The sequence below is a fragment of the Homarus americanus genome, unplaced genomic scaffold, assembly GCF_018991925.1.
Source record: "Homarus americanus isolate GMGI-L3 unplaced genomic scaffold, GMGI_Hamer_2.0 scaffold32929, whole genome shotgun sequence".
Classification (NCBI taxonomy): domain Eukaryota; kingdom Metazoa; phylum Arthropoda; class Malacostraca; order Decapoda; family Nephropidae; genus Homarus; species Homarus americanus.
Genome location: NW_024737097.1, coordinates 22,725,318 through 22,747,331, shown reverse-complemented (window position 1 = coordinate 22,747,331; position 22,014 = coordinate 22,725,318). Strand labels below are relative to the sequence as shown.

The following is a 22,014-nucleotide window of genomic DNA, read 5'->3' as shown; positions in this document are numbered from 1 at the left end:
CATTAATATTTGGTCATCCTATAATACCTGTGGTTCTTATACAATATATGGCAGCAGAGACCCAGAGTACTGTGATTGTCCTAAAGGCTGTATTCATTATATACCCTTCGTAATTAAAACCCATAAATATATAAGATGATTTTTACTATATCTATAAACTATGTTATCTAAAAATATATACAAAATAATAAATTTATCATAAGAAATACCTAAATTATAAAAAAATAAACAAATTATGTTGACAGAGGAATCGGAGATATTGTTTACGAAGGCTGGAGTGAGTGTGAGGCTGCAGGACCTGTGGTAGGGGAGGGTCAGGGTGTGTTAATCCTTCACGTGTACTTGAGGAGAGGGTCAGGGTGTGTTAATCCTTCATATGTACTTGAGGAGAGTAACATGGTGTATTAATCCTTCACGTGTACTTGAGGAGAGTGACAGGGTGTATTAATCCTTCACATGTACTTGAGGAGAGTGACATGGTGTATTAATCCTTCACAGGTGACAATTTCATGTAACGTCATTAAATAATTATTTTTTATTGATCTTATTTACGTAATTCTACACTAGACCTGAACACATTAATTGGCTAATCTGCGAAATTTGAAGGTATGGTTAACTGGTTAATGTTTATATTTAAAAGACATTAGAATATTAGTATGGTTAACTAATTAATGTGCTATTCTGGGGATCAATTGTTTGTTCAGTCACGGTAGATATTGACGTATACAGATAGTGCACATGATTTCAAATGTTATTTGTCGGTGTTTTTTTTGTTGTAAGTTTCAAATGATAATAAGAAGATGAGAATCTGAGGTAGTGATGCATAGCTGATGAAGCGTACATCAGTCAAATATTCGCTTGCTGCCCAAATTAGCAACAGATGAGCGGTACAAAAACATAAAGCAGTAACAACCAAATATGCATTTAGCAATTTTTCTGTCTAGAGCACAGATGCTCCCCCTCACCCCCAGAACAAGGCCGGCTGGGTCAAGGGTCGTTCAGGTAAGTCTCTCTGACTCTTTCCCTCATAATTGGATTTTATATCATAACTTTTTTTTCTCAGTTTTCAGGAGAGGTGATAAGGGTGACATCAAAATGATTGGTTCCATCAGACCTTTATGTAGGTCAAGTCATAGGTGTTCTCTTCAGTCTCTGGCCCTCTTGTCCTCCAGGGCTGCGGGGACGAGCTCACTACTGCCACATATCCCTCACCCAAGGTACTGTACTGTGTGCTTTAAAGTTTGATTAGCAGGATTATTAAGGTTGGTATAGTTCCTCGTGTTCTCCAGGACTATCTTGCTGTTTGTCCTTTGCCTGTTCTTGTGTAAATGCCCGGAAATCATTTTCTGATTGGTGTCAAGGTTACTTACCAATGTAGAGTCAAGATTCTTCTGTTTTCTATTTTGGGAGACAGGAGTTAGCTTGTAATCTCTTGTCAAACTTGCCTAAAAATTACTGTTGACATAACAGTTATCTTTTTATAGTTTTTACCTGTACTGTAAACCATTGCATATATACCTGTGATTAGCCAGGTGATCCAGCAGTAAAGAACATTGTAGTTAATACTTAAACAGTAGGTATCATCAGTGGAAGTTAGCTGTAGGGACAACAGCCATCATTAATGAATACTTCATGCTTCGTACGTCCATTCTCGTGCAGGTGGTGGCTCCGCTGTAGTGTGTTCGTCAAGGTTATTCTGAACTTTAATAACGTCATATTCTTGTAACAGTGAAACTCTCTGCCATCTTGTGTCGACGTGTTATTAACCACTGCTCTTGTCGTTGAAGGTTAAAGTGGTGCAGCCTCCACACTGGCACCAGTAGTCAACAGAGCTCAGGAAGGGACCCTCCACCAGCGAGAATGAAAGTGTTTTACGTTCCTAATCCTTTTAAGTGGCTTCACAATCGTATGGAAATAGCCACACTGAAGAGAGAATGGGATCCCAGCTTTGACGAGGAGTTCTTCAAGTTTGGTGCTGCTCAGGTAAATGTTTGTTTGGTGCTGCTCAGGTAAATGTTTGTTTGGTGCTGCTCAGGTAAATGTGTGTTTGGTGCTGCTCAGGTAAGTGTTTGTTTGGTGCTGCTCAGGTAAGTGTTTGTTTGGTGCTGTTTAGGTCAATCTTTGGTGCTACTCAGATAAATGTTTTATTAGTAGATCAAATAGTGGTTACGTACAGGGTGATGCACTTGCTGGTAGCCGCAGAGTTTTGCTAATACATCTGTTATGTTATGAACTCACTTATCATATCTGAACAGTTTTAAGGTGTATTTATAAAGTACTGTTTATTATAAATCGTGCGGTGTTTTCAGGCTGTGTGCACTATCTCGGAGCTTGTTAGCAGACGTGATTGGGGTGATCTCTGTGGTCTTCTCTCACAGAAAGCCATGGACAAAATCCGGAGAACAAAGTGGACCAGCGATCAGGTACCGTACAGTATTTTGGTTTCAGAATACTGTATAAAACTGTGATTATGGTGTAGTATGTAGGTATGTGTGTAAGATTACCTGAAGGTTAACTCCTCCCGGTATATTTCACCTTTTGATCAACCATCCCAATGCTAACAAAACAAACCTTACCTAACCACCTTAATGCTAACATAGCATAACTTAACCTAACCAAACCTAATATAATACAATGTAACACAGCATGACATAAACTGGGGAGACTAATCATCAGGTGTTTCTATTTATTGAGTATAAGTTTCCCTCACTATGATAAGTAACCACGCCTAAGTAAAGGAGCCAACTGGATACAAGCATCTGGTGTTCTTTTTTCGAATTTTTGGTCATATTGCCATACTGTTTACCATGTTTACCATTGTTTGTATACCTACTCCATCTAACTACAGTACATCGGAAATTGTATATACTTACTCTGTCGATGTGCAGTCAGGGACAGAAGTTGCCCTCCCTGTGGTGAAACTGAGTGATGGGAATGAGTCTCTGAACTGACTTATCCTTACTGTTATCTGGTGCTGGTGTGTTGCTCTGTCTCATTTAGGGTCGATACCGCTTCAGTTTGGGTGGGAACAAACCTCTAATCCTGACTCTATACTGTAAATCTGTACTGTATTGTATTGTCAATATGCATGTTGAACTATAAACCTACCTTGTCTATATACATGCTGAACGAATTGTAAACTTGTATGAGGATTTTACTTAATAATTTTCTATCTAGTTATTGTATTATTACAGGTCAACAATCTCGTACTATCCCCAGAAAATGTTCAAGTCACTCAGATCAACAATGTAACTCTTCAGACAGTTGTTGGTAAGTAGTGAATTATTGTGATGGTGATAATGGTCAGTGTGTCTAGTAGTGGTACAGTAATGGTCAGTATATCTAGTAGTGGTACAGTAATAGTTTATCTAGTAGTGGTACAGTAATAGTCATTGTATCTAGAGAATTACTGTGCTTTAAGTTTTGGTAAAGTAATGGGTTATGTATCTAGAAAATTACAGTTTTTACATAGACATTACAAGAGAGACAGAAAGTTACAAGTATATTACACAACTTCATAATAAAAACTAATAATTCAATGATAGTTGTGTTACATAACCTGGCCACTGTCGTCATCTTACAGACCGAAAGTATTGTGATATTGACGTAACGATGATAGGAACTCGGGTGCCGTATAACCTGGACAAACATTCTGTCATCGTTCTGGAATACTTTGCCAGGTGAGTTTGGAAGGTGGGTATAATATATATAAAAAGTGAAGTGAGTACAGTATACTGTACTACTGTGTTGTAACTATTTTTGGATCACCTGAATATTAGACACCCCAGTTTATTTCACCTGAATATTAGACACCCCAGTTTATTTCACTTGAATGTTAGACACCCCAGTTTATTTCACCTGAATATTAGACACCCCAGTTTATTTCACCTGAATATTAGACACCCCAGTTTATTTCACTTGAATGTTAGACACCCCAGTTTATTTCACCTGAATATTAGACACCCCAGTTTATTTCACCTGAATATTAGACACCCCAGTTTATTTCCCAGTTTATTTCACTTGAATGTTAGACACCCCAGTTTATTTCACTTGAATGTTAGACACCCCAGTTTATTTCACTTGAATGTTAGACACCCCAGTTTATTTCACTTGAATGTTAGACACACCCCAGTTTATTTCACCTGAATATTAGACACCCCAGTTTATTTCACTTGAATGTTAGACACCCCAGTTTATTTCACCTGAATATTAGACACCCCAGTTTATTTCACCTGAATATTAGACACCCCAGTTTATTTCACTTGAATATTAGACACCCCAGTTTATTTCACTTGAATGTTAGACACCCCAGTTTATTTCACTTGAATGTTAGACACCCCAGTTTATTTCACTTGAATGTTAGACACCCCAGTTTATTTCACTTGAATGTTAGACACCCCAGTTTATTTCACTTGAATATTAGACACCCCAGTTTATTTTGCTTGAATATTAGACATCCCAGTTTATTTCACTTGAATATTAGACACCCCAGTTTATTTTGCTTGAATATTAGACACCCCAGTTTATTTTGCTTGAATATTAGACACCCCAGTTTATTTCACTTGAATATTAGACACCCCAGTTTATTTCACTTGAATGTTAGACACCCCAGTTTATTTCACTTGAATATTAGACACCCCAGTTTATTTCACTTGAATATTAGACACCCCAGTTTATTTCACTTGAATGTTAGACACCCCAGTTTATTTCACTTGAATATTAGACACCCCAGTTTATTTCACTTGAATGTTAGACACCCCAGTTTATTTCACTTGAATATTAGACACCCCAGTTTATTTTGCTTGAATATTAGGCACCCCAGTTTATTTCACTTGAATATTAGACATCCCAGTTTATTTTGCTTGAATATTAGACACTCCAGTTTATTTCACTTGAATATTAGACATCCCAGTTTATTTTGCTTGAATATTAGACACCCCAGTTTATTTTGCTTGAATATTAGGCACCCCAGTTTATTTCACTTGAATATTAGACACCCCAGTTTATTTCACTTGAATATTAGACACCCCAGTTTATTTCACTTGAATGTTAGACACCCCAGTTTATTTCACTTGAATATTAGACACCCCAGTTTATTTCACTTGAATGTTAGACACCCCAGTTTATTTCACTTGAATATTAGACACCCCAGTTTATTTTGCTTGAATATTAGGCACCCCAGTTTATTTCACTTGAATATTAGACATCCCAGTTTATTTTGCTTGAATATTAGACACTCCAGTTTATTTCACTTGAATATTAGACATCCCAGTTTATTTTGCTTGAATATTAGACACCCCAGTTTGTCATAGGTTTATTGTTCAGAATCTCAGTACTGTACAGTATAGACAGCCCTCGACTTGTTGATTAATGCCTTCAAGCACAACTGCTGGTATATGTTTCTATGTATTATGTATGTATGTATGTATGCATGCTTGTATGTATGTACAGTATATGTATGGATGGCGTTCTGTGGTGTAATGGTCAGCATGCTCGCCTCACAAGCAAGTGGACCCAGGTTCAATCCCGGGCAGGGTGAAACTATGGGCAAGTTTCTTTACGCTATTTGCCTCTGTCTACCCAGCAGTAATTGGGGACCTGGATGTTTATCAATTTGTGGATTCTGTTCCGGGGTAATGGTCACCCAGCGTAGTTGGCATGTTGTCTGGTCTTCTCGGTAACCATTATAAGTACTATAGACATAGTTACAGGTATACTGTATTAAAGAAAAAGCCCTTCATAAAATATTAATGCAAATAGTGTCCATGTTTCAGGTTTCACCGAGAATACACAGAAGGGAAGCTACCAGATTGGACCATTACCAGGTTTAGGCTTCAGAACTTTCAAGCGATAGTACGAAGGGAATAGCGGATACAACACCTTCATAAAACTACAGCACGGTGAAACTTCCACTTTACGGACTATGTTGGAGAGGATAGTCCGTTATATCGAGGTCCGTTAGATGTGAAACCGTCATCTAATGGACTATATGACTAAAGATAGTCCATTATATCGAGGTCCATAATATGTGAAGCCTTCAACTAAAGGACTACAGTAGTGTATATGTAATGGGAGAGCCCATTATATGTAGGTTTCACTGTATTAAACACAATTATCAACACAGATATATATATATATATATTTATGGGAGGCTCCTGTCCATAAGCTATAGTAGATATTGTGTACAGTATTATAAGCTATGAGTAAAGAATTTTGTGCTTGATGTCGTTTGTCTGTTTCCATGATTTTGGTTTAGTCTTAGGAGAGAATTGGATGATAGTAAGTAATAATAAAAACCATACGACAATACACAGAAGCTAACCTAACCAATTTAACCATCCACACACACCTAACCTTACCTAATCAAGCACACATACCTAACCCTACCTAACTTACACAGCCTTACCTAACCTAACCTAACTTTCTAGAACATTACAGGTAACGTCGGCAAAGGCATGAGAGAATTATTTTACGATGGGTCGGAAGAATTGATCTATGAAGGTGGTTGTTTACGGGAATATTAAGAGAGAGGAAGAGAGTGAAAGATATGTTGCTACCAGACCATTTATGTTGTACTGTTTTATGCACTTAGTTTATGATCCATGTTTCATTTTTATATTCTAATAAAACTATTGTCAAAATAATAAAAAAGTTTTCTCCTTAGGGTGTGATATACTGTACTAATATGTAACGGTCCATACAGACTCAATAACAGAGCCCATACATATCCAATACTTGCTAGCAGTGTGTAACAGAGAATTGAATGACCTCCCAACCTGCAAGTAAGTAAAGTGAGAGAACTGGACACCACCAAGTCACTCGCCTGTGTGTCAAGATTCAACTCCCTCATGCTTATTTCACCTGAAGATTAACCATCCTAATCCTACCTGAAGGGGCCAGCTTAGGTTTAGTTAGATTTGTTTAGCATTAGTTAAGTTAGTTTGTGTTAGGTTAAGTTACATTAGGAAAGGTTACATTAGCATTAGATTAGGTTACGTTATCATTAAGTTAGGTTAAGTTACGTTAGCATCAGATTAAGGTTGGTTACATTAGCAATAGTTTCGGTCTAGGTAATTTAGTAATAAATTGGGTTTGCATTAGGTTAGGTTATGGAACACAGAAGAAAAATAATAACAAAGTACTTAAGTAGATTTATTGAATATATCCAACATTATTACTTTAGATTAAGTAAAGTTATTGGTACTTTATTTCAGCATATAGAATGATAATACAACTCTGTCCTACAAATTGCTACACACTACAGACGGTCAGACAGATAGATAGATGGACAGATAGATAGATAGATATTCATTAAAATCTGCATACAAGTTTACATTGATGCAAGTATATACGAGTAGTTCACCATGTATGCATTGATGTGTAAGTAGTTATCATGTAAAGTAACTTATATGGAGCGTGAACTTGGAGTACAGTACGTATAGCTTCTTGACCTCTGGTGAGATCTGAACTAAGACTTCATCAAGACGGAAGATTCATTGGTGCTGGAGGATTGGAAAGATGTAAGACTGAAGGTTTGAGGATGACGTCTGTAGAGTGTAGGTTTGAGGATGACGTCTGTAGAGTGTAGGTTTCAGGATGACGTCTGTAGAGTGTAGGTTTCAGGATGATGTTTGTGGAGTGAAGGCTCGAGGATGACGTCTGTAGAGTGTAAGTTTCAGGATGACGTCTGTAGAGTGTAGGTTTCAGGATGATGTCTGTGGAGTGAAGGCTCGAGGATGACGTCTGTAGAGTGTAAGTTTCAGGATGACGTCTGTAGAGTGTAGGTTTCAGGATGATGTCTGTGGAGTGAAGGCTCGAGGATGACGTCTGTAGAGTGTAAGTTTCAGGATGACGTCTGTAGAGTGTAGGTTTCAGGATGATGTCTGTGGAGTGAAGGCTCGAGGATGACGTCTGTAGAGTGTAAGTTTCAGGATGACGTCTGTAGAGTGTAGGTTTCAGGATGATGTCTGTGGAGTGAAGGCTCGAGGATGACGTCTGTAGAGTGTAAGTTTCAGGATGACGTCTGTAGAGTGTAGGTTTCAGGATGATGTCTGTGGAGTGAAGGCTCGAGGATGACGTCTGTAGAGTGTAGGTTTCAGGATGATGTCTGTGGAGTGAAGGCTCGAGGATGACGTCTGTAGAGTGTAGGTTTCAGGATGATGTCTGTGGAGTGAAGGCTCGAGGATGACGTCTCAAGATAGAAGTGTGAGTGTCGTAGTTACTGTGGTCACTCCCCATCCCTGAGGCTAGGAAGACGAGCACCACCTCCTCTTCCTCCTCCTCTCTCCCCCACCTGGATGTTGAAGATTCTCCTCACCCCTCCATTTGATACTTCCTCCTTTATTAGCTCCTCCTCTTCCCCATCCTCAGGCAGCTCCCACCAAGGGGCATCAGTGTACAGCCGTGGCTGCGTCAGGGGGTCAAAGGGCGCGAACGTCAGGAGGAAACCTAGACGAGTGGAGGTCATGTTAGGTCAAGTTAGTAAGAATTAACGGTGTGTTATGTGGGGGAGGGAGGGAGGGTTCACTGGGAAAACAACGTACAACTTTAAGTCGCACATGTTCACCTGTCGCACCTTACTGACAGACGCCAAGGTGTAATATATTCCAGGTAGACATTAACACACACTCATTCTAACACACATCTATTTTATACATCTATATTTACACTAAGATACACACACACACACAAAAACAAAAAATGGCTTTTATCACTACCATCAACAACTACAGCAAGAACCAGCAGCAGCACTTACCTACAGCTCCGCCAAACACCACCGCCAGCAGGAGGGTGATGAAGGTAGCAAGGGCCTGGTAGAGAGCCTGTTGTCCTGCAGTACGACCTTCCCCAGGAGCCAGGTCATCTAGATCCTGCTGGAAGCTGGTGTTGGCAGCAGGAACCATCATGGGATACTGAAGGTACAATCTACAGCAGCACACCAGCCATTATGTATTATTGTTGCTTAAGAATTGAGATTATGTTTGAGATATTGTTTAATTCTAATGCCCATAAAATCAATGTTTATATACATCTAATGTCATCCATATTAATGTTTATGTACAGTCCCCTTCACTAGTGCATTTACAGAGGCTCGTCATATAAACATGCCACAAATCATTACAATGAGATCATTGTTTTAATATTGTTCAACTTTGATTCCATATTATGTTTACAATTGTGAGTTTCCTTCTGTCGAACGTAAACAAACACAGGGCTGCCACACTGCACAAAACCTGATGAGCCCCTGTAAACGCACTAGTCAAGGGGACTGTACATGTATTAATGATCGTTCAGTTTTGACTAACAATACTCTTGTCATTATTGTAATATTTCTGTAAGTGAATCTCATGGCGGTGGTACCCACTCTTTGCCATAGTTGGTCTCGGAGGCGAATAGGGCGACGCCGACGGAGACGAGAGCCGACAAGAGACCCGGCATACCATGTAAGTTGTGGACCCCGCAGGTGTCGTGTATGCCGAACCTGTCCAGCAGCCACCCCTGGGGTATATAGTGATGGTTGGTTGTCATCAACACTGTACCCTTTCCTTCATGACCTACTAAACCCCTTCATGACCTTCTACTAACCTGGAGGTGAGTGTAACCAAGGGTAGAGAGGGAGCCGGCCGTGTACCCCAGTAGGAGGGCGCCCCAGGGTTGGATCATGAGGCCCGCCACTGACCCTACTGCCACACCCCCTGCCAGTGTGGCATTCTGTACGTGCACCATCCTCCACTTCCTCCTCCTGTAACACCACATTACTCACAACACCACACTACTCATAACACCTCACTCACCACTCATGACACCTCACTCACAACACCACACTACTCATAACACCTCACTCATCACTCATGACACCTCACTCACAACACCACACTACTCATGACACCTCACTCACAATCCTCACAACAGCTACAACAGTTATACACACTCTCTCTCTCTCTCTCTCTCTTTTTTTTTGACATACTTGTGTGTGAGGGAAGAAGTTATCAGAGCCCCCATAGTGGACCCAGACAAGGCCAGGTACGTGTTGAGCACCGCCCTTCCCTGACTCCTGCCGCTCTCCACCACACCATTGAACGATGGCCAGTACACCCACAGCAGTAGTGTACCTGTAGTGGGGGGAGAGAGGAGATACACACAGTACACCTACAGCAACACTACACCTATAAGATATAAAACTCAATATACTTGGAGACATTGTACCTAACATGGAGAACAGATTGGAGGTGTAGGAGGAGGTGTTGTTGGGGTGGTGGTGGTGGTGGACGACCTTCCGAGTGACACACCTGGAAAAGGCCACCCCGAAGTATGCCCCGAAGGTGTGGATGAAGATGGAACCTGCAAGTGTATGGATAAGGTTATGGGGAGAGGTGTGTGTGTGTGTGTGTTTAACAATTTAATAGATAATATTCTTAATAACTTAAGATGGAAAACCCAGCTTAATTCTTATTTTACCTGATAATAAATAAACACCCTAACGTAACGTAACCTAACCTAACCATGATTAATATGACTCATTACAGTACAGTACCTCCATGGTCGACTGCAGCAAGAAGGTGATGACCGAGGTGGCTGTTGAGATGGTAGACAGGAACCTCTAGCACGGACATGAGGAGGAGCTGGGTGGGGGAAGTCTTGCCCAGTGCTGCCCCGACAGACACCAACACCGCACCACAGGTAAACGAAGCATCAACCATGCTGAAGGTATATACCGAGCCAGTTACAGTACCATCTCAAGTCAGTTACTATCACAAGCCAGTTACCTTCACAAACCAGTCACCTCCACAAACCAGTTACCACCACAAGCCAGTTACCAGACACTACAGCTTGACTAACTGGGTGCCTACGAGTATATCCTATAGTATACACATACATACACTCATCTTTACACATATAACTGCATTCATGTATACATATTCACAGCATAATATGTATATAATTAAACATACAAGTATACCTGAATATCTGGAGTATACTAATTGATATATGACAGGTATATTTCTGGGCAAAAATCACCTAAGCTTAGTATACCCATCAGAATATATCCTTTTGTGGTGGAACTTTGGCTATAAGTCAGTTTGGAGTGAGTTAAGCTCATGGTATATCCAAGTATATCCATGATGTCATCTGGGTACACTCCTCCCTTTTATGTTTCAAGGCCATCTGGGTATATCCATTGAGAGTATAGCCTTACCTGAGTCTAATTAACGAAGTCTTACCTGGCTAGTTAATGAGTATGTGTATTATTATCCACACCTGAGTATATTCATTATAATAAGACCCTCAATTGAATACAGTGAAACCTCCATATAATGGACTTCTCTCTCCTTGTAATCTGCTAGATGGAGGTTTTACATCTCAATATAGTTCATTGGATGGGGGTTTCACATATGACGGACCCTCGATATAGCGGACTTTCATCTCCATATAGTTCGCTAGATGGGGGTTTCACTGTATGTTAATTAATCCTCATCTAAGGAAGTTTACTGAAGCCTCACCTGAGTATATTCAAGTTAATGAAGCCTCTGTCAGTGGTGAAGAAGCCTCTGGTGATGATGGCAAGCTGGAGGGTGAGGGCGGTGAGGAGGAGGTTGAGGGTGAGGCCCGAGTGGCTGTACCTCCTCAAGAAGGTCATCATGAAGCCAAACCCAAGTACCACCATCACCTGTACCTCCTGCAATACTGTCCCCAGAGGTGTACAGGTGTAGAGGGGTGTTGGCATGTGTAGAAGGGTGGTGGCATTTGTAGGGAGGTGTAGGGTTGGGAGTGGTTGTATAGAAAGTCACCATAATCCAACACACATTAATAAACATACACTGTAAACTTCCAATCAAAAACCTTAAAAATATATAAGTGATTAGGGATTGGTCACCGTCTACACCAATATGTTGTTCTTCCACCTCGTTGTCTGGCACACAAGATAGCAGGTGACAGTGGAAAGGAGAAGATATTGTATTGCTCAATGAATACCTGTACAGTACTTAATTTACCTATACAGTACTGTACAGTAATTACAGTAAACATCTCCGCTAGCCGAAATCCCTCAAACCCGGAACTCTCCGATAGCCGGAATTGAAATTTTCTCAGAAAATCATTCCCAAAGCCGGAATTTTCCAGAAAATTCCGGTTTTGGGAACGATTTTCCGGAAAATTCTGAGAAAATTTTCCCGATACCCGGAAAATTCCTGGGATGGGGGAGTTTTTTCGGGTTAGAGAGATGATGTACAGTGGTCCCTCGGTTAACGAACGCCTCGGTTAACGAATTTCTTACGAACCGACCTCAACATGTTTTCGCTTGCACTGGCCGGTCAACCAGCTTTAGTATTAGTCCGCCAATACATTAATCGGTTCTAGGGCTTAAATTCCTTACTATTTTAGTAAATATCAAGAAGTTTATACTATTCAATAATTTTAAAAGTTTAATATTCAATTTTTTAGTCACTTTAACAATTATTGAACATAATTGAAGGTAAAGTGACTAGTTTAATGCGCGCCAATCAGCCTGTTAACACAGCAAACAGGCATTAGTCTCTCTCTGTTTTCACTGGAGGTAACATCTTGCTTGAGACTCTCTTCAACTAAACGCTTTTTTTCTGTGTTTCCAAGCAAATTATTGGTCATTTTGAAATATATTTTACATATTGACAATATATAATGCAGTGCAGTGTTGATTTAAAGAAAATAATCTTGAAATACACCAAGAGAACTAAAATTTTATGGGTGAAATGGCAGCATGGGGTGACTTCTCTTCCACCCCAATGCCTTCTCTTCTCCCTTCTCCTCCACCCCCATTCTAATTCCCATCATCATTATCATCAACCAGGAGCCTTCTACATGCACACCTCAAAGTAAGTGTACTTTACTGCATTTATTTTTACTTTGTATGTAATTTTCAGTGAGCTGGAACCAATTACCCAAAAACCCATTGAAACAATGGTTTCGGTTAACGAACAACCTGCTGGAACGGATTGTGTTCGTTAACCGAGGGACCACTGTAATGGGCAATTTCTGGAACTTCCGAGAACATTTTCTGCTATCCAGAAAATTCCCGGGATGAGGGATTTTTTTTCTGGCTTTGAGAGTCGTCTCGTTACAAAGAAATCTCTCATTCCCGGAAGTGCTCTGCACCAATTGTTCTGACTAATGGGGATATCACTGTACAGCTCCTCCCCGACTTACGACCTACTCTACTTATGACCATCCGCACTTACGACCTGCCTCAGTTGTACCAAAATTTGGTCAAATTACGTATTTTCGAGTCCCAAAGTCAGTACACAGACAAAATTTTCATCTGTAATTCACTTTAAAATGGCTGGCAAGCTTAAAAATGAGTGTTTTATGGTGCTGAGAAGAAAAAGAGACCCCCCATTTTAGATTTTCTATGTATTATTTAAGCATTTCCGACTCATGACCATTTCGACTTACGACCTGGATGTCGGTCCCTAACCCCGTTGTAAGTCTGGGAACAGCTATTATGATAATATCTATAAAGCTATGAAATAACATGAAATATGATATTATTTATGACGTTTATTTCAAAATTTAATCAAATACGGGAATAGTTGTGACAGTGAGGTTATTTTTGTGGTTCTGGCAACAACAGCAGTTTCCACAGTGCGGTAAACACACGAATTCACCAAAGACCAGATATCGTACATAACTTTTGTCTAAATTTGAAAGTGAAAAAGTACCCAAAAAGCATGATTACTCAGTTAACAAAAGCCCCTAGACTATCCAGGACACAAAAGCTGACAACAAAAGCGCTTCCGACTTACTGGGATAAAATGTTTGTAGGTCGGGTGTTGAGTGACCGTGCTGGCGGGTGTAGTTCCACTTGTTGACGTCGTAGAAGGTGTCGTACCGCACGTAGCCCATGAATACCAACAACACCACGCCCTCCACTAACGCTGCGTAGGTCACGAACCACCCAAACCGAGCAACGAGCCACACCATTATGCTGAGGAGGAGGAGTGATACTGGAGGAGGAGAGATGACACTGGAAGAGGAGGAGGAGGTGACATGAGGATATTTGAGAGACACATGGGGTTAGGTTGTGTCAACAAGGTCAGGCAGTGTCACAGGGTTAGGCAAGGTCACACAAGGTTAAGTTGTGTCAGACCAGGTAAAGGGTTAGTGCAGCTGCGCCAGTTATAACACAACAACTACGATTTGCTGACACTGGCTGACACACATTCACGCTGTTGCTGATAACTGGTGACACCTGTGATCTGACACCTACTTGAGGACTTGATAGTTACAATCTCAAAATTGGGAACCTCCACACACACACACACACACACACACACACACACACACACACACACACACACACACCTTCAAAGAGTTGATAACCTCAACTGACAACTCTGTGTAGTGAAGATGGTGAGGTCACTAGTAAAGGAGGAGGAGGGAGAGGAGAGGAAAGGGAGGAGGGGTAGAGAGATCAATACAGACACTGGCATAGGTCACACACCGCTGCATCATGTATAGACAGACACCCGCGGTCACAACCCTCCATGCCCTACTGACTGACCCGCTCTTGTTGATCTGTCTATTTAAGGGTTCAAGGTTGTAGCCTCGTTCAATCAAAGAATTTAGGTATTTTTTAAAAGAGTAAAGAGATTGTCTGAAGATTAATCCCCATCCAGTTCATTTTCACCTGAGGATTAAGATATCATTGTTTGGTTAGGTTAGCATTAGGGTGGTTAATCTTCGGGTGAGATAAGCTGGGGGTTAATAATCTTCAGGTGAGATAAGCTGGGGGTTAATCTTCAGGTGAAATAAGCTGTGGGTTAATAATCTTCAGGTGAGATAAGCTGGGGGTTAATCTTCAGGTGAGATAAGCTGGGGGTTAATCTTCAGGTAATCCAAATTAAGAGATAGGCATTATCGATAATGTTTTTCCGGGTCACATTATCGTTCGTAAACAATGGATAATGGCGCGAGAGTTACTGTGTCGTCTTGGTCAAAGGGTTTAAGGTGTAGCCGTGCGGTTAGTGTTGTGAAGGGCGTAAGGTGTAGTTGATTTATTTAAAGGCTATTAATTATGAAGCATTGCAGGTACAGATGTTTGTTTTAGTGAAAGCAACATATAGACACATTTCTGGTTCATGATATACAGTATTATGTAAAACACACACACACACACACACACACATGAAGGGGACAGGTATTCGTGTCTTATCAGATCAAAACACTAAATAATTACAAGAATGAAGACGTGTTTGGGTGGCCCAGTTCCCGAGGATAAGTAGAGAAGTGTCATATTGTCTAATTCAAAATCGTACAGATACTTTTTGTGGAGCTAGTGTATTTATCTGTAAGAAAATATAAATTGTTATTCTGTATGTAAGAAAAAAACATATATTCTTATTTTGTTATGTATATATTAACTTACTGATAAGCGAATATAAGGCGATACTGTAAACAGGAAATAGTGTTATATTCAGGTTTATGTTGAGCCTGGGATGATGAGATGGTGAGAGGAGGAAGACGTTTAGGACGAAGTGTATTAAGTACCACTACTACTAATGTACACCATGACAAGTGGCCCAGATCATATGTACGGGAACAGCAGGGAAAAGAGGAGGGAGCACGATGAAGGGAGAGAGAGAGGGAGGGAGCACGATGAAGGGAGAGAGGGAGGGAGGGAGCACGATGAAGGGAGAGAGGGAGGGGGCAAGATGAAGAGAGAGGAGGGTGGCGTTATCTGGATCAGCAAAGGACCTACCACCACCACATCCTCTTCCTTCTCCTCCTCAGGGTGTCACTGTGGCAGCCTCCCTCTCACCTACACCACACACTCCCTCTCGGTCCTCAAGTCTTCGTCTCCACTGGCTCAACTTTCTTGATTTGTCAATCAATTTCAACTCCGTGAGCGTGTCAGACAGAGCTATACTTGAAGGACCTTTTAGGGAGGCGTGGTGTGGGGCATGGATTCGGTGTCGTGGGCGTGGTGTAGAGGACGTCACTGGTGTGGTGTAGAAGACATCACTGGTCTCGTGGGCGTGGTGTAGAGGACGTCACTGGTGTGGTGTAGAAGACATCACTGGTGTCGTGGGCATGGTGTAGAGGACGTCACTGGTGTCGTGGGCGTGGTGTTGGTCAGACGATAGTACCACCATTATTTATCGATCCATTACTTTTCGAGGAAGCAGTGAGCGACAGTGATACATTGCAGGAAAGTGTTGTAAAACACAAAAGAAAATACACAGACAATGGAGGCGACCGTTGATAGTGGACAAGAGAAGCTGGTGAGCACTCTCCGTGTTGACCACCAGCAGGAGGACCCACACAGCTGCCTGATGCGTCCTCGCGTCTCTTCTCACCCAACACTCAGGGTAGTGAACGTCTTGCTGAAGGATGAGCCGCTCCATATACCCGCAGATAATCTCACAACGGAGAGTAAAGACAGGAACACATCACCGCGACAGCACCTACACATCTCTACACTAAAGGGACCGTTCTCGCTGTTGACTACCGCAACACACGACGGCAACAACATTTTTGGCGGAGACGACGACACCCATCTACCTCCTGGTGAGACTGACGATGAACTACTCGAGCTTCAGACCGCCATGGGCAATTATATGAAAGAACTCGATGACGAAATACACAATTCTACCATCGACAATTATATCTTCTGGAAAATAAATGAAGCGAGGGACAACAACGGAAAATTTGACCCAGACACCTTGTGTAAATCTTGGAGTAAGTTTGACGTGGCCCAGGAGTTACTTCACTTCACCAAGGACACGTTACTGAAGGACGTCACCACGATGTCACAGGTGAAGTCCAGCCAAGACCCAAGACCACAGCAAGACCCTCTCGATTTTCATGATGTGATGGACTACTTCAAGGACTAAAGGTCACCTGAGTTTGAAGGTCGACCTCCAACTAATGGTGAACTTCTTGACAATTAAATAATATCATCATTAAACAACCTTAATGGAAGATACTTTATGTTGGTCCTACAAAAAGTTGTTTAAATAATGAGACAACATTTAATCTTACACACACACACACGTTAATTACTACCGATGTGGAGTTATAATTGTGATCTTACATGGTGTTCAAGGGAAAGTACTGTCTATATACATGATAAATCACTGTAAACTTGTATGACGATTTTATTGTAACAGTTTATTTAGCCAGAAAAACACAGATACAGAGTGGATAATAATAACAATATTAACATGGCTGAGCCAGTTGAGAACCTGAGCTCTCTTTTAGGCACCTGATATATACTATACATTTATCTCAAAGAAGTATTATGTAACATTTAGTAACATCTGGAATAGTACAATAGCATGGTGGTAATAAGTACATCTCATAATGTTACCACGGTTATCACTTCAATATTAATTTATTTTATTTATTTATTTTATTTTTTAGTTATTTTTGTTTTACTTATATTATAAGTATATACATAAATGACAGTGGAATTGAAAAAAACATGAGTATAATGGGGGAGCAGTACAAGATGGGTTGTACAGTATTAAGGTTGAACAAGAGGACACAGCTGTCAGGATTATGTCTAGTTGGCAATTATACTGAATATCTATCTATCTACATGATGAACCAATATGATTTTGTATTCCATTACTGAATAAATATCTATAAATGTATTATTGTTTACATATGCTCCCCCCCAGTGTATTTGGCCAGGCTGTCCTCGCTCTCACCTCGCTAAGCTATTTAAGACCTGATTAATATAGATTTATCAAGGATAAGCTCATTACCTGTACATTATGTTCGTGTGTGTATGTGTGTGCTTGATAATATTGTATTACTTAGATGTTAAAGTCATTATTAGTCAAATGAAAAGAGAAGATTAGATACTTTAGGCAGCGTGGTGTGTGTGTCAAGGACGTGTCATGTATTTATACCTAAAGGCACCACCGCCACCCTTGATGCTGTTTCTCGTCTGTCTGTCGAGATTGCTTTCTTAAAACCTTCCTCTTGTTGTTATTGGTGTTTACTAAAAGGAAGGAGGGCAAGGTGAGTGTAATGGGTGAGGTGGTGTGGTGTGGTTGTGTGGTGGCTAGGTATGGTGTGGTTGTGTGGTGGCGAGGTATGGTGTGGTTGTGTGGTGGCGAGGTATGGTGTGGTTATGTGGTGGCGAGGTGAAGTGTAGTGCCGACTTAGCCTTTGCAGCAAGGGAAGGCAGTTGGGCCCGTGACGTCACACTTTATTTACATGGCGTTGAACTCGAAAACACATTTTTGTCAATAATCATCATAAATCTGTAAACTATATCACACTACTTGCTGAAATAAATGATAATTGAGATATATTTTGATGAGAGATATTAAAATAATATTAATGGGTCATTTTATTAGAGTTTAATAATAATATCATCAATATCTTCCCGGCCAATGATGAACGTGGTGAGAAGTGGCTGTCAAGGTTAACAAACTGTTCTTGTGTATAAACTTGATGTTATTATAGATTTTCATACCTTACGACAGTTTGGTGTAGTGTAGAGGGTTAGAAGTGTCTCTCCAGTGATGTGTAATGCCCCATCGACCTTTGTGAACTATATAATTATGAGATAAAGTTGTGATAAGAATCCAGCCTCACATCGCCTCTTCGTCCTGTGAAGAAAAGAACTGAATAACTTTACATACTGTTCAGTTATGGATAATATTCCTAGAGACTTTAATCAATATCTGGCATCATGAAGGTCGTGTGGGTAAGATGGATTGTAATATCAATACTTACTCTAATATTTTCTTTGTTTTGAAGGCTTTTTATTCGAGTTTCTGACGTAATTTATGAAGAGCAGCGCTCATTGACGATAAACCATTTATAATATTAAAAAACACGATGTTGATAATTAATAATAATAATACGGGAATATATTTACAGTATAATACCATTTTTAGCGGACAGACATAAGGAAGTGAACATCCGCTAATAACAGGAAGTAACTGTGTGTGTGTGTGTGTGTGTGTGTGTGTGTGTGTGTGTGTGTGTGTGTGTGTGTGTGATTTTTGTATGGTGAATGTTTACTTTTAAGTATTATTTCTTTGCTAAATCAGAATTACCTGCAGTATTTATTTTTTTTACTTTGGCCGCGTTTGATCCATAAAATTAGTCACTTATGTTTTTGTCCAACTTGACCTTATTTGACATCCGAAAAAGAGGTCATTCCTTACGTCATGTGACAACTTATGTTTTAAACGACAGTCATTTGTGGCCGCTGTTGATGCTGCCAGGAATGCCATGTCTTGTCACACTTCACTTCTATGTATACATTGAAATTAAATTTGACCATTTAGGTTAAGTGTGTATTGGTAGAGGAAGGCGTTGTGTTTTGAGGGGAGGGAAGGACCAGGAAAGTGTGATGGGGTGAGGTAAGGTGTGATGAGGTGAGGTAAGGTGTGATGAGGTGAGGGAAGGTGTGATGAGGGGAGGGAAGGTGTGATGAGGTGAGGGAAGGTGTGATGAGGGGAGGGAAGGACCAGGAAAGTGTGATGAGGTGAGGTAAGGTGTGATGAGGTGAGGTAAGGTGTGATGAGGGGAGGGAAGGTGTGATGAGGTGAGGGAAGGTGTGGTGAGGTGAGGCGGGAGAGGTGAGATGAGGCTGGTGCAGGGCCTTGGAGGATGAGGTGCCACTGTGGGTCGAGGAACACCGATAATGACACAGGTTATGACTCCAAAGATAGACTCCATCATTGGCCCTCTGGCGCTTACCCAGACCAGGTGACATCCCGGCACTCCACCAACACACCCCGGCACTCCACCACCACACCCCGGCACTCCACCACCACACCCCGGCACTCCACCACCACACCCAACACTCCACCACCACACAGCCTCCCACCCCAGCACTCCCACCACCACACCCTCCCACCACCACACCCCCTCCTCCCTCCCACCCACGGCACTCCACCACCACACCCAGCTCCACCAGCACACCCCAGCACTCCACCCCAGCAATTCCTCCTCCACACCCAGCACTCCCACCACCCAGCCTCCACCACCACACCCAGCACTCTACCCACCCAACCTCCTCCCTCCCACAGCACTCCCACCCACACACCCAGCACTCCACCACCACACCCCAGCAATTCCTCCTCCACCCCAGCCTCCACCACCACACCCCAGCACTCTGCCACCCCAGCACTCCCACCACCACACCCCAGCACCTCCTCCTCCCACACCCACTCCCACCACCACACCCCAGCCTCCTGTACACCCCCAGCACTCCCACCACCACACCCCAGCAATTCTCTCCCCCAGCACTCCACCACCACACCCCCAGCCTCCACCACCACACCCAGCACTCCACCACCCACAGCACTCCACCACCACCCCCGGCACTCCTCCTCCACACCTTCCCCACTGTATGAGTGAGGGTTCCTGGCCAGAGACCTAACCTAACCTAATCTCAGTCGCTCCTCGCCCATGTGTCACCTGCCCCATGATACACCTTCAGGTTTGGGTTGTCAAGAAGTAATGGCTCTTTACGCAACTGTCTCATGATGGCCAAATATGTAGACAAAGATAGCCATATCTTGAAGAAACAGCCAAATGTCTTAAAAATGGCCTAATATCTCGGAAAAATAGCCATATCTTGAAAAAAATTGCTAAATATCTCTTAAATATTGCTTAATATATCGAAAAAATAGCAATGTCTTGGGGGGGGGGGAGCAGCGGTTCTTGAAAAAAAGTCATATGTGACAAATGTAGCCGGATTATTATCATCATTATTTATTACTATCATTGTTTTTGTATTTTTATTTATTTATTTAACGACGAGGCAAGACGGCTAATTTACTTCACCTTAATGGTAGAGGCGAGAGTCATGCTTATCAATTAGTCATCTCTCATTCGGTTACCTCCGCCAAGACACAGGAAATATTAACATCATAAACCTTTCCCGACCCGTGGACAATATGCATCATTTGTATTTTTTTTTATAAAGTTAAGTGTCAGTTTTTGTTTATGTCTCTGTGGGTATTTATAGTTTACTTAAGGATGAAAATAAGTGTAATGATGTTTTGTTTTGGTTTGCCATTGGTGGAATTGTTTTGTTGTTTATCGTTGTTCGCCTACACTGTCTATGTAGGCCTACAGTGTTTGTATACCTGCACCGTGTATGTATACGAACAAGCTAATCAATGTAAACTTATATGATGCTTTTACGGAATAAATATTTCTCTATCTTCATCTATAACTCCTAAGATTATTTGCGTTATTATTAGTATGTTTATATTACCTACAGCAGGTAAGTTATTACCTTCTTACCAGCAACTTTTTTCGGGGTCCTGTCTGGTGTGAGTGATGAGCTGTGTGTGTGTGAGATGGACCAGACCAGATGTTTGAAAGGGTTGGGTGGGCACACTGTTGTCTTGGCTGTAGTAGTAGTGTGGTGAACGTCATCTTGCGGGAGAGTGGTCTGGTGGCGGTGTCTGCGAGGGTTCCCAGGAGAGCAGATAATCAACAGTTGGTCAGGTCAAGTTAAGGTGCATCATGGCCAACAAGGACATCCTCCGGAAATGTAAAAGATTCTTTCCTTGAAACAGTGGATAAAGACTCGTGTTAAAATGTTTGCCTTCGGTTCTATCAGAGACAGTTTGCTCCTGAAGAAGTTGGGTTTTCATATTAATAATCTCAGATCCTGGAGGATTGAGGAGAATACATCTACTTCCCACACGCCTGGTGGAGGGAGGGAGAGGGATGGTGACGTGTACAGTGGCCCTCGTGGCGCCACCATCAAGATATTTGATAGTGACAGAGAACATCTTCGTGATAGTTATGGGGGGAGGGGGACGTGCCCGGCCAGCCGCAGTTCCGGTGGCACCAGTGTTGGCTCACCTACATCCCACACCCAGAGTGTTACACCCCACACCCTCACCCACACCTTCTGCACCTCTCAGGTCGTGGACAGTGAGTGTTCAGCGGCTGTAGTGACGCCTTCTCCTGCTGCAGCATCACGGCCTACGACCCTGCTACTCCTCCCTCCCGGTGAAGTAACGCCCGGAGCCATCACCCCCTCCAGCG

The 22,014-nt window shown here is 41.8% G+C and overlaps 3 protein-coding genes and 1 non-coding gene across 5 annotated transcripts in view; 3 read left to right on the top strand and 1 right to left on the bottom strand.

Moving 5' to 3' along the window:
• The first annotated feature begins 256 nt into the window (after positions 1-256).
• On the top strand, positions 257-6,223 carry LOC121873342 (m-AAA protease-interacting protein 1, mitochondrial-like). Its single transcript, XM_042376871.1, has 7 exons — positions 257-319; positions 1,064-1,217; positions 1,788-1,983; positions 2,310-2,423; positions 3,195-3,270; positions 3,584-3,680; positions 5,775-6,223. Exons 2-7 carry the CDS (start codon positions 1,096-1,098, stop codon positions 5,866-5,868), a joined length of 699 nt encoding a protein of 232 aa, XP_042232805.1. The 5' UTR covers positions 257-319; positions 1,064-1,095; the 3' UTR covers positions 5,869-6,223.
• Trnav-cac lies at positions 5,467-5,539 on the top strand. Its single transcript has one exon. It is a non-coding gene; the product is annotated as a tRNA-Val (tRNA).
• Positions 6,224-8,149: 1,926 nt separating the features above from the next.
• Positions 8,150-14,007, bottom strand: LOC121873341 (ammonium transporter Rh type B-like). Of its 2 annotated transcripts, XM_042376869.1 has the most exons (9): positions 13,779-14,007; positions 11,502-11,685; positions 10,535-10,701; positions 10,207-10,341; positions 9,968-10,112; positions 9,586-9,742; positions 9,365-9,498; positions 8,756-8,925; positions 8,150-8,448 (listed from the first exon to the last, which is right to left on the bottom strand). In XM_042376869.1, exons 1-9 carry the CDS (start codon positions 13,954-13,956, stop codon positions 8,228-8,230), a joined length of 1,491 nt encoding a protein of 496 aa, XP_042232803.1. In that variant the 5' UTR covers positions 13,957-14,007; the 3' UTR covers positions 8,150-8,227. The 2 variants fall into 2 exon arrangements, with proteins under 2 accessions (XP_042232803.1, XP_042232804.1); XM_042376870.1 differs by lacking the exons at positions 9,365-9,498; positions 9,586-9,742.
• LOC121873339 (NHL repeat-containing protein 2-like) overlaps positions 10,593-22,014 on the top strand; it is a 28,641-nt gene continuing 17,219 nt past the window's right edge. The window contains exon 1 of the mRNA XM_042376867.1: positions 10,593-10,680. The gene's annotated coding sequence lies outside the window, so the exon portion shown is untranslated. The remainder of the gene's footprint in view (positions 10,681-22,014) is intronic.

Coding starts and splice junctions, on each gene's coding strand:
- LOC121873342 (XM_042376871.1), top strand. CDS start 1,096: ATGATTGGTTCCATCAGACCTTTATGTAGGTCAAGTCATAGGTGTTCT. Junction 2,424..3,194: donor CAAAGTGGACCAGCGATCAG/GTACCGTACAGT, acceptor GTATTATTACAG/GTCAACAATCTCGTACTATC. Junction 3,681..5,774: donor GTTCTGGAATACTTTGCCAG/GTGAGTTTGGAA, acceptor TCCATGTTTCAG/GTTTCACCGAGAATACACAG.
- LOC121873341 (XM_042376869.1), bottom strand. CDS start 13,956: ATGGTGTGGCTCGTTGCTCGGTTTGGGTGGTTCGTGACCTACGCAGCG. Junction 11,686..13,778: donor CCTACAAACATTTTATCCCA/GTAAGTCGGAAG, acceptor CTCTGGGGACAG/TATTGCAGGAGGTACAGGTG. Junction 8,449..8,755: donor GGTGTTTGGCGGAGCTGTAG/GTAAGTGCTGCT, acceptor CCACTCGTCTAG/GTTTCCTCCTGACGTTCGCG.